General features: G+C 53.4%; 1 protein-coding gene across 19 annotated transcripts in view; it reads right to left on the reverse strand.

The window, feature by feature from the left end:
* Window positions 1-254: 254 nt before the first annotated feature.
* Window positions 255-14,709, reverse strand: part of MAP4 (microtubule associated protein 4) — a 167,064-nt gene continuing 152,609 nt past the window's right edge. For 9 of the 19 annotated variants that reach the window (XM_089919181.1, XM_089919182.1, XM_089919188.1 and 6 more), the window contains 9 exons: window positions 14,469-14,673; window positions 13,851-13,910; window positions 13,438-13,730; window positions 11,854-11,967; window positions 9,963-10,055; window positions 5,514-5,595; window positions 3,917-4,029; window positions 1,852-2,041; window positions 255-1,727 (listed from right to left, as the gene is read on the reverse strand). In XM_089919181.1, coding sequence (XP_089775307.1) covers window positions 1,720-1,727; window positions 1,852-2,041; window positions 3,917-4,029; window positions 5,514-5,595; window positions 9,963-10,055; window positions 11,854-11,967; window positions 13,438-13,730; window positions 13,851-13,910; window positions 14,469-14,673 — 1,158 coding nt within the window. In that variant the 3' untranslated portion in view covers window positions 255-1,719. The other 10 variants (XM_089919183.1, XM_089919194.1, XM_089919193.1 and 7 more) reach the window with 6 other exon arrangements.

The raw sequence follows: 14,709 nt of genomic DNA on the forward strand, positions 1-14,709 counted from the left end.
GGGGAGCTGGGGAGATGGTGTCGAACCTCCCTGGAGAAAATGCTACCTCAGAAAGGGAGAGCACCTGCTCAGCCCAGACACCCTCCCTCTACATGGACTTCAAATCTGATCCTAGGTCAACAGCTCCCACCTTCTCAGCGCCAAGGGATGCCAGAGGAGGAGGTGGGGAGTGTGAGGGGCCAAGTCTGCACTGCAGAAAATGCTCTTCCAGAGGAGAAGCCTTGGAGACTCCCAGGCCATTTCACTACAAACTGTTACGTTTTAATCCTTTATTAGAAACCATGCAAACTTTAATACAAAAAGTACAAGTGCAATAAGAATCTTCGTGTCAATACAATTCCCGGGACTTATCATTGCAGCCATCCCAAGACCAGGCCTAACCAGGACACACCCCTTAGGCTGGCCTCTCCTCTCCTCTCTCCCCTCTCCAGTCAGGCCGTAAGGGAGCCTGGATGGCCCATCTCATGTACTTATTTTTAAATTTCCAGACTTGATTCCCCACTATCCACATGAGTTCTGAACACATCAGGCTCCCTGGCAACTGAGGGCTCGAGTGTCCTAGGTTGGAGGCTAGGAGGAATTTGACCTCCATGGCCCTTTCCAGCCCGACCTTGTCTCCCACCAGATCCCAGGGAATGAGACAGACATAGATGCCAAAACCAGCCTCTTGGTTAGAAAAGAAAAGCAGCATACACACAAAATGCCAGAACCACCAGTCCACACTCTGACCAGCCCCTAGCGGTCCCTGCCTGCCCTCTAGCCCACAGCCCCCCACTGCACCTGCCCTGCCCACACCACCTCCGGGGCCAGGGCCCCAAGCTGCCCAAGGCAGGGCAGCCTCCAATGCCTCACCTCCCAGCTGGAGGCTTCAGGATCTCCCCTCCCTGTTTCCTTTAACACCTACCAACGACTTTCATTCAGACATGGCTTCAACCTGCAAAACTACTCCACCGGTTTTCAGGTTATTAAAAAAAAAGAAGTGTGACAGCAGCTAGGTAGGTATGGGAAGCAGCGGGGACAGGCAGCATTGCCCCTGACTAACTTGGGGGAGGGCAGCAAGAGGTGCCTGGCGCCACCTGTGAGGTGGGCACCACTGTGGGGTCAAAGGAAGAGGCAGTGGCTTAGCAGGCTTCAGGGTACGCAGTCAGCACCCGGCCGTCACGGGGACATCCACTTCCACTCTTCCCTCCAGATAGACCAGCGAGGAGGGAGGGTATGTCAGTTTCTCTTGGGTTTGGTCCAAAAAAACCAAACAAAGAGGAGGTTGGACTCCGGTTCCCCCCACCCAGATCCCAGGAGGTCCTGAACTAGCCTCCCCTACCCCACTTTCCACCCAACCTTCTCCGCGGAGCAGCGGCGCAATGGTGAGGACAGGGGAGCCAAGGAGGGAGCCGGGTCTGGGGCTGGGAGTGGAGGAAGCACGGGGGCGGGGCTGCTGCTACCCTGGGCAAGTGAGGCAGGAGGGAGGGAGGGAGGGGCCTAGAGGGCAGCCCAGGAGAGGGAGCTAGGGGCCCAGGTGCCTGAGCTGGGGCCGCCAGGGAAGTGGAGGGGGGCGGGAGACAATGTCGGCCCCGTGGTCGGTGCGGGCCCTGGCGTTTGCCCGGAACGTCAGCCTGTAGGTCTCAATCTGCAGTGACACAGGAGGAGGGAAGGGAGAGGGTGACGGGGGAGACAAGAAGGGGAACACGGGGGACGGAAGACGAGACCAGAATGTCATCATTAGATGCCTGGAAAATAAAAGGTTGCTTCGTTAAAATTCAGGCCACACTCCGGTCAGAAAACAAAGGAGTTTCAATCTGCAGCCAGTGGCAGGGCCCCTGGCTGGCCCTTAGGCCGAGCCCAGCCACTTACTTGTCTCCTGGATCTGGCTGTCCAAGGTCTGGGCCTCCCTTTGGTCACCACCCCCTGCCAGGGTGGTGTGGCCACTGAGGCCACTGGCTGAAGTGGGGGCGCCAGCTTCAGGCGCTGCCTCAGGGATGGCCGGCTCCTCCCCAGCTGGGGGGCCCGGACACGGAGGGGCCTCGCTGCCACCGCCCTCAGTCTACAAATGAAACAGTGGGGGAGACAGTGCAGGGTCAGTCGGGGAGGGCGTGGGATGGTGATGGTGGTGGGTTTCACACACAGTCCCCACCCCCGCTGCTGCTGCTCCCCATTGGCTCAAGGTACAGTCACCTGGGAGTCTAGACCAGGTGCCCCCCCCGCCCCCCCTCCCCCCAGACCAACTCCTGGCCTGGGTGGCAGGGTGCTGGGTAAGAACTCAGGCTCTGGGGCAGTAAAGCAGTGCAGCCTGGCTAGTGACACGCTCTGAGAGCCTCCTCTGGGAGACGAAAGGCTTCGTGAAGCCTCTGACATGAGAAGTGAAAGGTGCTTGGCTTCTCAACAAGGCTGATGCCAGATCAAAACACTTATGACAGCAGATTGTTAGCAAAAAAGCTAAGGAATCATCTCAAATTGTGGGTCTGGAGCCACTAGGGCTAGGGAGCTCCGGGAGCTTGAACCAGTTCCTGAGGGGTGCAGGCCGCCACCTCAGACCTAAGGGATCCCAGGGCACTCCCTGCACATGCGAGTGTTCGGAGAGGCTTTCTCGGCCATTCCTGGGGCAGCGCTGCCCGTGTATCCATCATTCATGCGCCCCTGACACAGGCCTCCTCTGTGCTGGGCATCTTTCTGGGGCCTGGGGACACAGGAGGGAAGAAGGTGTCCAAGGAGGTGTGAGGGAGACTGTGGGGGCCTGGCGAGGAAGGCCTTGTGGCGGCCGTGGACACCCAGTGTGAGTCCAGAGCACAAGAGGGAGGGCTGGTGGGAGGCACTGGCGAGCTGGCACACCTGTGCTGGGAACACCCAAAGGCGACAACAGGAGAAATCAGAGCAGTGAAAGAAATGGGCCTCTGTGTTAGAAAAATAGTTCCAGAAGTGATAAGATAGGGAGGTGATGTGAGTAAAGAAAAGACTTGCGGTCAGAAAGGCCCAGGCGTGAGCCCTGGTCTGCGTGCACCCGTCGTGTGGCCGGGGACAAGTGACTACACCCAAGTTAGTGCCCCGGGGGTGCTGACCAGAGAACAGCCCCTCACAAGGTATGGAGCATGTCCTGAGATAGTCTGGGCTTGAACGGAGCACTGAGGGGGGTGGGACAAAGTGTGGGCTGGGATGGAGCCGCGCTGCGCGGTCAGATGCAGGGGAAGGCCCGGAGCACTGCTCACGTCCCCTCTCCCTCGCCCACCCCTCCCTGAGCAGCTGCAGCCACCCTCAGGCTTGGAAGCCGGCAAGGCGCTGCCCCCACGGCCCTGCTACCCGATGACACGGAACAAAGGACAGACAGCATCTTGGCAGACAAAAGATCTCACGGTACTGTGGAAGGAGCGCGGAGGGAAGAGAGGGAGGGAAGGGAGGAGAGGCCCAACCAGGATGGGAAGCCTGCCGCCCGAGTGCTCTCCAGAGCCCGGCCCGCGCAGGCCTCCAGAGGGGGTGGATGCCAGGCCTGCCGTCACGGGCAGCTAAAAATGTGCCATTCCGCTCCCAGGCCCGGAACAGAGCCTGACACAGAGCAGGTACCGAACACTCCCGTCTCAGGAGGTGCTGCGAGAACCGTACCACACAGACCCCGGCCTTGTGGGGACCTGCAGTCCAGCCCTGTCCCTCTGAACATGGCTGAGATGGGCTCAAAAAGGCAGGCCACGGCTCTCAGAAGAACGTTCCATCTCCAGCTGGACAGGTGAGAGATGACCGGGCTGGGGCCTCTTCACCTCTCCTGCCTCGCTCAGGACTGATGACAGACGATGGAAACAGCAATGGTGTGGGTGAAACATGACCCCTGAAGAGACTGAGGGGCGGTGACAGGTGCCCATCTGCTGGGACCCAGACTCCAGTCGCACAACCCCACCCCCGAGCTGTGTCCCCGCCAGGACCCACTCACTACCTTCACGGCACCTCCTGCGGGCAGGTGGCCCACGTTATCAAGGGATCCCACCTTCGCCTGGGCCTTCTCCTTGAAGTTCAGCTTCTGACTTTCGATCTTGACATCTCCTCCACCTGGAACCAAACAGAAATGGGTCACTGTGGGTGGCAGAGAAATACCCCTACAGGCAAAGCCAGGAGGCTGGCCAAGGACTGGGATGTGCCCAGTATAGAAATGGGGAAAAAGTGACCTGCTCTGAGGACAAAGGAAGAGGCACAGTGAACACATACTTTCAGCCTCATAAACACCCTGTTGGTCAGGGTCAAGATCCTGGAATCCTGGTTTTCCAGCTGCCACCACTGATACTGGAGGAGAGGAGTGACTTGCTCAAAGTCACCAGCGAGCCAGTGAGTCACAGGATGGAGTATGGTCTAGGTGAGCAGTTTAACTGAATCTCACTATCATGAAAAGAAGGGAAGGCAAGAGGCGGGAGCAGAGGGGAGGCAGTCTGTACACAGGCAATGTTCACAGCTCAGCCAGAGTGAGGCCACGGGATCAAGGGCCAGAGCACTGTCACTGGCCACCCGGCCCCTCAGCTTGGCTTTCCCTTGAGCCCTTCTTCATTCTCCCATCTCCTCCTGGCTCATATCACCAACCTCAACGCCTAGCTGCCTGCCAAATTCTCCAGGTATCCTACCCACTGGATTTCTGGCCCCTTGCAAAAACTGGACCTCAAGTCACTCAGTGTCACTAGGGAAGGAGGTATCTCACAAGACTGGATTTTCCAGATAGAAGGAAAAATGAAGGTTAGTTAAGGGCCAAAGTGTTTTGATCCTTTTACACAGAACACCTTCTAAAATGGATGACAGTTTTTGCTGAGAGGGAAGGGAGTTTTCTTTGTCTTCCCCTTAACTGGCCCGTGGCGTGGCGACTGATCTCTGAGACACCAGACCTGTCAGCCAGTGTGCCTGCCACTATAGATACGGCACTACCCCAAATCTGCTGCCGACCCAGGGTCCAGGACACACGAGGCTCTTAGGGTACAGCCGAGCCAAGAACGCAGGCCCTGCTCAGACAACATTGCCAGTGGCTCAGAGGCCTCCGCGGGGGCGCCAGGCCACCTGTGCTGCTGGCAGGAGAGTCTGCATTGCTGTAGTGGCAAGATCCACATGGGCAGGCCGAGGCGGCATTATTGAATGGCTCCCTATCTCCTGCTGGAGCTGCTGGTGGATGCTTCACTGCTCGGGAATACCCTTTGCTCCTGAGTCTGACAGGCAAGGCCCGACCACCACTCTCCAGAGCTCCTTCAGCACCAGCTCCTGAACGCTTGCCTGGGAAGCTGAGAAGGGTTCTTAGCCCCTAGCGTACCTTTCCCCTAGGCCTAGGTCAACAGTGCCATGCACACAGCAGGTCCTCAAGACGCTGCCGGTGCAAATGGCAAACCTTCCACACTGTTCCTCCTCCAACTAAAAGGTTAGTGCCCAGAATCCCCCCTCCCTGACAGGGACTGAGGACTACGTCGTTTCTACTGCTGTGCCCTGGGTGTGTGGCTCCAGGAATCTTCATGGAAGGACAGAGACATAGGGGTGAAACCTGGGACAAGGGAGGCACCACTCACCAGGCTTGTGCTTAATGTTAGCCTTGGACCCACACTTGGAGGAGACCTTAGAGATGTCCACCTTCTTGTTCTGAATCTGAACCTGAGGAGAAAAACACACAAAAAAATGACTGCCTCAGTGAGAGAGGGTGTACTGCCAGGTCCAAACCCATGCTCTCTTTATAGTCTCCAAACCCGAGGTCAGAGGCCGCCTTCTCCAAAGGCTTCCCCGGCTCTAACCGCACTCCGTCTCTTCTTCATACCATCTCTTGAAGGGACCTCAGCACCAGCTCTACACTAATCGCTTCAGGTGCTCAATCATCACCTATAGCGTACCTACTACCATCAAAACAGCAGCCTCTACTCTGGCTCATCTTTCCAACAAGGCTGCAATTCTCCCTAAACAGGAGCTTGGGGAAATGCACTTTTCCCAGCCACAGATCTGGCAGCTGCTAAAGCAAGCCACCACGTGTCCTCGGCAACAGTGACAGGATCATCCTGCGTCATCCCTGAGATGACCTGTGAGGAGTCAACAGAGGTCACTCGCCACGGCTGGGCTCTCGCCAGGGTGTGGAGTCCACACATCTGTTGACAGTGTGCCACAGCTGAACCTAGTCCTCAAAAAAAGAATAGTTGATAAGGGGAAGTTTCACTTTATAGATGTATTCCAGCCAATAAATGAAAAAGGGACAGGATAATTAGAGTCTCACCACAGTGCACCTTCACTGAACTCATGGTTTTGGGCATCAACAGCCGCCAGCATCACGAGGAGTGAGACGACGAGAAGAGTGAGACATTATGTTTCCTGACAGAAACACCACCACTGCCTATGAACGTCTTGCAAAAATGTGGGGAAAAATATCAAGTCTGAATCAATCTAAAGAAAACTGTGGGTGCCCATCATCGGATGAATGGATAAAGAAGATGTGGCACATATATACAATGGAACATTACTCAGCCATAAAAGGAAACGAAATTGAGCTATTTGTAATGAGGTGGATAGACCTAGAGTCTGTCATACAGAGTGAAGTAAGTCAGAAAGAGAAAGTCAAATACCGTATGCTAACACATATATATGGAATTTAAGAAAAAAAATGTCATGAAGAACCTAGGGGTAAGACAGGAATAAAGACACAGACTTACTAGAGAACGGACTTGAGGATATGGGGAGGGGGAAGGGTGAGCTGTGACAAAGCAAGAGAGAGGCATGGACATATATACACTACCAATCGTAAAATAGATAGCTAGTGGGAAGCAGCCGCATAGCACAGGGAGATCAGCTCAGTGCTTTGTGACCGCCTGGAGGGGTGGGATAGGGAGGGTGGGAGGGAGGGAGACGCAAGAGGGAAGAGATAGGGGAACATATGTATATGTATAACTGATTCACCTTGTTATAAAGCAGAAACTAACACACCATTGTATAGCAATTAATACCCCAATGAAGATGTTAAAAAAAAACAATAAATAAATAAAAACTGTGGGACTAATGAATATGTTAAGTGAAACCATGGGGACATTCTCAGCAGAATCCAAATTCTAGGACAAACCACTCAGTTTACTCTTGAAAAATATTACCGTGAAAAAAGAAAAAATGAACAGGGAACTTATAGAGTAAGAGAAACCTAAGATTATAAGATGCAAATCAACCAATCACAACTTATGGACCTTACTTGTTTCCTGATTAAGCAAACCTGTTTAACATGCTATGGGATTTTATATACATATGTATATTAGAGTTCTTATCTTTTAAAGATACATATTGGAATATTTGCAGATAAAAGATATAACTGAAACTGGCTTCGAAATAACTGGGGTGGGGCATTTATAGATAAGACTGGCCACAAAGATTAATAAATGAAGCTGGGTAAAAAAGTACATCCAATTCACGTTACCATTTTCTCTACTTTTGTATATGTTTGAAAATTTCTATAATTAAAAGTTTTAGGGACTTCCCTGGTGGCACAGTGGTTAAGAATCCGCCTGTCAGTGCAGGGGGCACGGGTTTGAGCCCTGGGCCAGAAGATCCCACATGCCGTGGAGCAACTAAGCCCGTTGCGCCACAACTACTGAGCCTGCGCTCTAGAGCCCATGAGCCACAACTACTAAAGCCTGCGTGGCCTAGAGCCCACACATCACAACGAAGAGTAGCCCCCGCTCGCCACAACTAGAGAAAGCCCGTGTGCAGCAACGAAGACCCAAGTCAGCCAAAAATAAATAAATTTATATATATATATATATATATATATATATATATATATAAAGTTTTAAAAAGCTTAATTGCATCTCACTAAGTTAACAAAGCCTCTGAGACAAGCTCTGCCTTCCCAGGCTGGTACATAGAAGAGCCACAATCCGCTTCCAAAAGATACCCCCAACCCGCTCCCCTAGCCACCGGCCTCCACTGACGGCTTTGGCTTTAGGGAGTCGCCCTAAAGTCGCCCGCAGTGACGCCTGGCAGCCAGCACCAGCCTGTTCACCACCAACCCGGCATTCCCGCACCTCGCTCAAGCCGTGTGCTCACGTGATCTGCCCCTGGCCTGCAGGCCGCTGCAGGTGTCAATACTGCTACTGAAGTGACACTGCCAACAGGTCTCAGAACCCATTAACATACACACCCCTCCTTGCAAGGGTGAAATGGAATTAAAACTGCTGCAACATTTAAACTGGGATCAGCCACAGAAGTAGCTGCTATGTTCTCACCCGATGGCCTCTCAGTTCTCAACAAGACGCATGTTTATGTGTACATGGGGACATGTGGGGAGTACTGACCAGGATCCTGTTCCAAGCCACGAATCCCTGTGGTAACCCCAGAATTTCTCTCTGGGGTAAGGAGGGCCCTGTGGGGGAATGGGGTTAGACGCGTACGGCTGGTGGCCACCCTTCTTATACACAGGTATATTTATGGTGGCTTTATGGAGGGGCTGATGGAAGGCAGGACAGCGCCATAGTCCAGGCTGTTTACCCTCATCTTCCCACTGGAAACACTGTCACAGGCATTTTCCTAATGCTCTGCTGTTTAAGGAAACCTCCTAAAATGAAAACTCTTTTAAAAAGTACATTCCCTCATCAAAAAAATCTTGTTTGAAGTCATGTGTAGGCAGTGTGGGAAGACCATACTAGGTGACAGATAAACGAGGACTATTTTTAGAGCTCTGACAAACACCACACAACATATATAAATGCATTTCTGTGTCACACACACACACACACATGCACGCAACCCAGTTCCCTCAGAATCCCTGTTCACCTTCTGTTTGCATCTAGGCCAAAGCCTGAGAGGAAAAGCTAGGGCCAGTGCCTACCTGCGCCCTTCACGGGTTGGATCTTTCTCACCTTAACCACACACTGCCTTTAAAAGCTTCCCCCACCTCTGCCTTCCCACACTGGGATGGCTGATCTCTGGCCAACTTCCAAGTTGGCCTAGAACCAGCCACCCGAGTGCCAAGGATGCAGTTTCTGCCCCAGGAAGAGCCAGTGGTGGGGAGATGACCAGGAAGGATGTGCAGTAGGGGAGTTGTGCGGGGGGAAGAAAGAGGTGTTCTATGTTTGCACCTCACAGCAGAACTGCAGGGTTGGGCCCTCTGTAAGCCATGGGCAGGACGACATGACCACCGAGGGGACAGGGGGACAGAGCCTAAAAATGAAGAGGGTAAGCAGAGCAGGACTTAATCCAGGTCAGGAAAGAGAGGAGAAGGAACTGAATGAACCCAAGGGAGACCAGGACAGGGCAGCTCTCTCCCTCTTGGGGTGGGAGAGAAGCGAGGGGAGAGGCGGTGAGGGCAGGGCTCTGTCACAGGGACGTGGAAAATGCAAGTGTGCTCTCCACATACCAGATGACAATGGTGATCTACCCCATCTCTCCCTAGACCAGGACCTCCCTATGAGCCCCAGTCACCTGTGTCCCTAACACAGATCTTAAGGGTGGTACAGAGTAGCAGCATGATAAACAGGATGTCTGGATGGGAGAGGGAAAGAGCCAAAAAGAAAAGGAAATAGGAGGAAGGGGTTGGAAAAGGTAAACAGTGGGGGAAAGAGAGCAGAAAGAAAAGAGGGGGAAGGAAGCAGGGAGAGAAGAGGAGAAAGAGCAGAGTCACAGAGATGCAGGGAGGGCACAGGAGGGGTGGGAGCACGTGGAACACAGACTCCCTGCTCTACAACAGCAAGGACTCGAGGATGGGCTCTGGAGAAGTCCGGACATCTGTCTCCAGGTCAGGACCACTGCACCCCCAAGAGCGGACTCGAGACAGACCGCATCCCTCAGAACAGGTCTCTGAACCCCTAAGGCCTCCCACCCACAGGGGCAAAAGATGTCAAGTGGGTGTCACCCAGCTGTCGTTTAGGGCTCACCAGAAACACTCAGTCTGAACACATTTGAGCATCGGGGTCCCCCCGACTCCGCTCGCCCGCCAGGGCGGGGCGGCCCTCTTTCCAGGGTGCCTCAGACACCAGCGGCCCCGAGCGCATACTTACATTACCACCTCCAGGGACATGCTTAATATTGTCCTTGGAACCACACTTGGACTGAATATGGCTGTAGCTCACTTTTTTGGAGACTATCTGGACCTGGAGTGTTAGAGAACAGAAAAAACAACACAAAGGGAGAGGGCTGGTTAGAACCGACACGGGGCAGGCAGTGAATCCACACGTGACCACGATGAGCGGCAGGGAGTGCTGTTAAAACCCCACCTTCAGCAGAGCTGCTGTGGAAAAGCACAGGCCAAGGAACTGGAAGGAGCAGGAAAGGGAGTGAAAACACGAACAAACACAAGGACAGAAGATGTCGCCAGAGTGCTACATGGGCATCCTCACTGCTCCTGGGGGCCGGCTGCAGTTCACAGGGTGCAGACAGCAGTGGCCCCAATGCCCACTCAGCCACGGCCCACCCCCGGCCTGCTCTCTCCCCGACGCTCCTCTCTGCAAGGGTCCTGCTCATCTGGACCCGTCCTCACCCAAGGACGGCACTTCCCTTAAATCTGGGGCCTGGAATCGCTGCAGCCAGACCTGCTCTAGGAAGCAAAGGCTGTGTGGAGAAGCCCGGGGCCGCTGGCTCACGGCCCAGATCTGATGCTGATGGGAAGGAAGGGACCCGAGGCCGCTGGACCTGCTATGCAGAACCCTGGGCACCAGGGGGCACAGGCCGAAGCCACACTTCCACGCAGAGCCCACTTGTCTCAGGACTCAAGAAAGCACAGTGCAATTGAGGTTTAAGTCTAGTCTTCTTTTTGATTCCAGGGTAAAACCCCTTCCACAATCCTCCAGATGTCCAATCCTGTGCCCTGTTTCATGTGTAAAGAGACTAGGCTCTGGGCAGGGCTGCAGTGAGGCACAATCTGGGGGGGCACCTGCACAATGTGTTGTATATAAACGGCTCCCCCTGGAATGGAGCAACACAAAGGCTCAGGATCCAAGATCTGGGGCAAATAATTCTTTTTGAGCCTTCTCAAGAAGGAATAGTTGCCAGCGTCCTTCCTTCCTTTCCTTAGAGCACTTCACAAATGATGTAGTAGCCCCCAAACTGAAGGGTTCTCCCCAGAGTAGAATCTACCCTGAGAAACTCCAACTGTTCCTTGCCTTCTTTACATACATCAATGATGAACAACTGGTGAGCAAACCACCTTCCTAATGAACCAGAGACCTACAGGACCTCTAGAAGCTCCCAGGAACCATGGCGCAGCCTTCCCCACCTGCCAACCATACAAAGTCCTTGCCCTGGCCACCTACCTGCCACAGATAAGGGCAGAAGGTTCCCGGGGCAAGAGGAGGGCCCTGGCTCCAGGGTGTGGAGACAAGGGGAAAGAACCTAGCATTTCCCCGCTGCATCCAGGTGACGGTGCAATCCCTGTGCTGAGTGGGTTTTTGCTGGGAATCAGCATCCTAACTTTCAGTACAGAGGTCCTTGGAGAACCAGGACAAATGAAGCTACCTCCACACCCAGAGGTGCTGGGAGGGGCCTTCAGCTGAACTTGAAGCACAGGGGCTCCAGGGTTCCTATTGCTGGAAGGTTACCAGTGCCATGTCTTACTGAGGAAGAAGCTGGGTACTCTGTGTTTGTGTACATAATGGGTGTGTTTCAGATCAAGGTCAGAGTGAAGGAAGTGACTGAAAGTGTTTGGATCCATTTTATCCAGCTAAATAAATATTCCCTAAGGGGCTAGTGGGCTCCTAGCTCTGTTAACTTTCAGGTTAATAGAGAATACTTTCTGATGCCTGAGTCATCAAACACAGAGGAAGGAACACAGGGAGAAGTAGAAACTAGTTAAGGATAAGAAAAAAGTGCAATAGAAGGGAAAGTGACTGAGGCTGGAAGAAACAGTTGACCATCTTTTTACCTTCAAGAGGTAAAAGTCTAAATAAAACTCACTTTCCCAGCAGGCGGTTTCTGTGCACTGCCAATTGGGCCGGCTGCTTTAGTGACTGCGTTAGGTTCAGGCTTTCGAGCTGGAGCAGCTGCCTCTGTTTTTTTCTCTACTTTGGCCTGGATGGAGATAAAGGGAGGGCAAATTTCAAACCAAGAGGACAAGAGCCCAGATACAAAGAAGGGAAGAAGGCTGAAGGGGACTCGCATCCAGGCCAGGCCATCATGCAGAACCAGGTCACCCTTGCTCCCAGGAAAAAACCACAGATTTGCCAGGGCAGACCAAGCTGGAAGGAGAGGGGCTACAGACCAGACTTGAGACACGAGGAAGAGATCAAGACACCATTCGTGGAGAAGAGGCAAGAAGGAGGCTAAATGAGCGATTCTCTTCTGAGTGTGTACTGGGGTTTTCAAATCACAATGTCCCACCCCCCTGCCCTATGTTCTGATATGCCCCAAACAAGCTGCCACGGTCACAGGGAGCCATTACTGATGATGGGAAGTGCCACACCCTCAGGTACGTTGGAACAGAAAATACTTTCATCACCAGACTGAGTTACTGAACTCTCCACCAAGACCTCCTGCAACTTTTGCACCATGAAAACATAAGAAGAGCATGGGCCAGGGTGGGGAACAGGCAGGCCATCACCACCACAGCCCCAGATGCCTGGCTGGGTACGTTAGAGCCATAATCTCTTGTCAAAAGCAACTCTTGGGCCCTTATCCCAGTTTTCCATCAGTGTCTTCCAACAGCACCAGGATTCTGCTTCATTTTGGACCCTCTTCAATTTTTTAGCAGCTCTGGATTGAAGCAATTTAAGTATCCTACCCTGAGTGGCGGGTGGGCGGGGGAGGCGCACGCCGGTGGTGGTGGTTTAAGTGCTAGAGAATGAGGCAGGAGGTGAGAAGGTTGCTGCTCCCGGGACTTTGAACTTGGACTTTTGCCACCACCTTTTCACACATAAAATCCCCGTGGCTGCTAATAGTTAACAAATAATTCTGGGGTGGATGCACCAAGAAAGTCCTTAAAGTGAAGCGCTGTGTCCAGCCATGCTTCTCCATCTCAACACTCTATCACGGTCCTTTGTTTAGGAAAGCCAGGGGCTCGCAGCAAGTCACCCTGGCCACAAGAGGACACTAGTCCTCGTTCAGACAGACTCTCCACCCAAGACACAGCATAGGGAACAAAGAGGTGGTCCATCTTCTTTCTGCCTATCCTGCTGTTCACAGTGCAGGCGTAAGAAACAGAACAAACCAGGTTCCCGCCCAGTGTCTCTCGCCTGTTCAAGGCTCAGAGGCCTCCTCTGTTTGTTTTGTAAAGCAGAACCCTTTTTCCTCCAAAAATGTAAGCCTAAACCCCAAAATGCAGAACAGGAGAGGAGAAGAGAAAGCTCAGAGCCACCTGCTTGCTGCTGCTGGGAGGTGGAGCCCAGGAGGAAATTCCCTGACGCTGAATCCAACGTCCTGACTGCTCCCTGCATGGTGGGCCCCTTGGGCTGATGCAAGGACATGCCTGGGAACGGTGCTTAGATGTGGCAGAGGAAGAAGCAGGGGCCAGCCTGCCGAGGACCCCAAGCTCCCTGGACTCACCCGGCCTCCTCCAGGCTGGTGCTTGATGTTTTCCGTGGAGCCAACCTTGGAACGGACATTCTTCAGATCAGGGGCAGAAGCATTGGTAGCCACGCGGCCCAGCCTTGGGGCAGAGGAGCTGGGCTTGGCTGCCGTGGGCTTCTTGTCCACGGAAGGAGTCCCAGAGGGCCGGGGAGGGGTGGCTGTGGGCTTGACGCGGCTGGGAGTCACCCCTGCTGGGGGTGCCGCCCCAGGGACGGCGGCGCTTTTCTTCACGGAACTGGTGGAGGTGCTCTTTGGGCGACTCACGTCAGCTGCAAAGGTGGGAGTGAGAGATAACAGGTATGCAGGGAAGAGAGCAAAGGGAGCCTTAAAGCCATGGAAGAGGTGGGGGTTTAAATCTGGGATCCACGAAGCGGGGGATGGGGTCTTACCTGGTGCACACTTCGTAGCCATCTTCTTGACGTCTGCAGGTTTCCCCTCAGTCTTGACCGCTGCACAAACGTATACTTTTTAACATCACGATTAACAAAATAACCTACTGAATGGCTCATCCAAAACTGAGATTCATGCATTCATTCAACAATTACTGAACTGTTTGAGCCAGGGGCTGTGCTAGTATCTGAGAACAAACTAGTAAATCAGACAGCCGAGTAAAGACCACGCCCTGATGGAGCGTCCAAGGCCAAGCACTGTGTCTTACTCTTTTCTACAGTCTTGACAATGCCTTCCCTTCTACATGGACTTTCTTTGAATGGCCTATTTCTTATCATGAAAGTCCACGTGCTGTGGAGTTACTAAGAAAGGAATAGTAAATTCTACCTTGGAATTCATGAGAATCCCCTTCACTCAGGATTTTTCTGGATACACATACTTACTAACCTCACATGGAGATCGAGGCTATCACTTTTCCACAGACCTCATTAAGGACTGGTGCACAAGCAGGTCTGCACAGATGTCTGTGATGCCGGCTGGCGCTATGGCTGGAGCAAAAAGCCAAGGCCCCACCCTCCTCCCCACTGGTTCCCATGGGAGGGAAGCGCAGTACTCACCAGCAGGCCTCTTGGGCAGGGGTGTAGAGGGGCTCCTACTGCTTGGCCCAGCTGAGGCAAGAGTGGCAGCTGCTGTGGCTTTTGGAACAGTCTGGGTGCTCTTGGAGCCAGGCCTACCGGCCAGGGCAGAGACCAGCTTGGATGGCGAGGCTGGCTTGGATGGTGAGGCCCGCTTCTCAGGAATCTTTGCCTCTGCAACAGGCTGCTAATAGGAAAGTGGGAATAAGAGCTGCAGGTCAGC

Source organism: Delphinapterus leucas, chromosome 10 (assembly GCF_059928025.1).
Source record: "Delphinapterus leucas isolate spDelLeu-1000000601 "Yukka" chromosome 10, BTC_Dleu_Yukka2, whole genome shotgun sequence".
Taxonomy (NCBI): domain Eukaryota; kingdom Metazoa; phylum Chordata; class Mammalia; order Artiodactyla; family Monodontidae; genus Delphinapterus; species Delphinapterus leucas.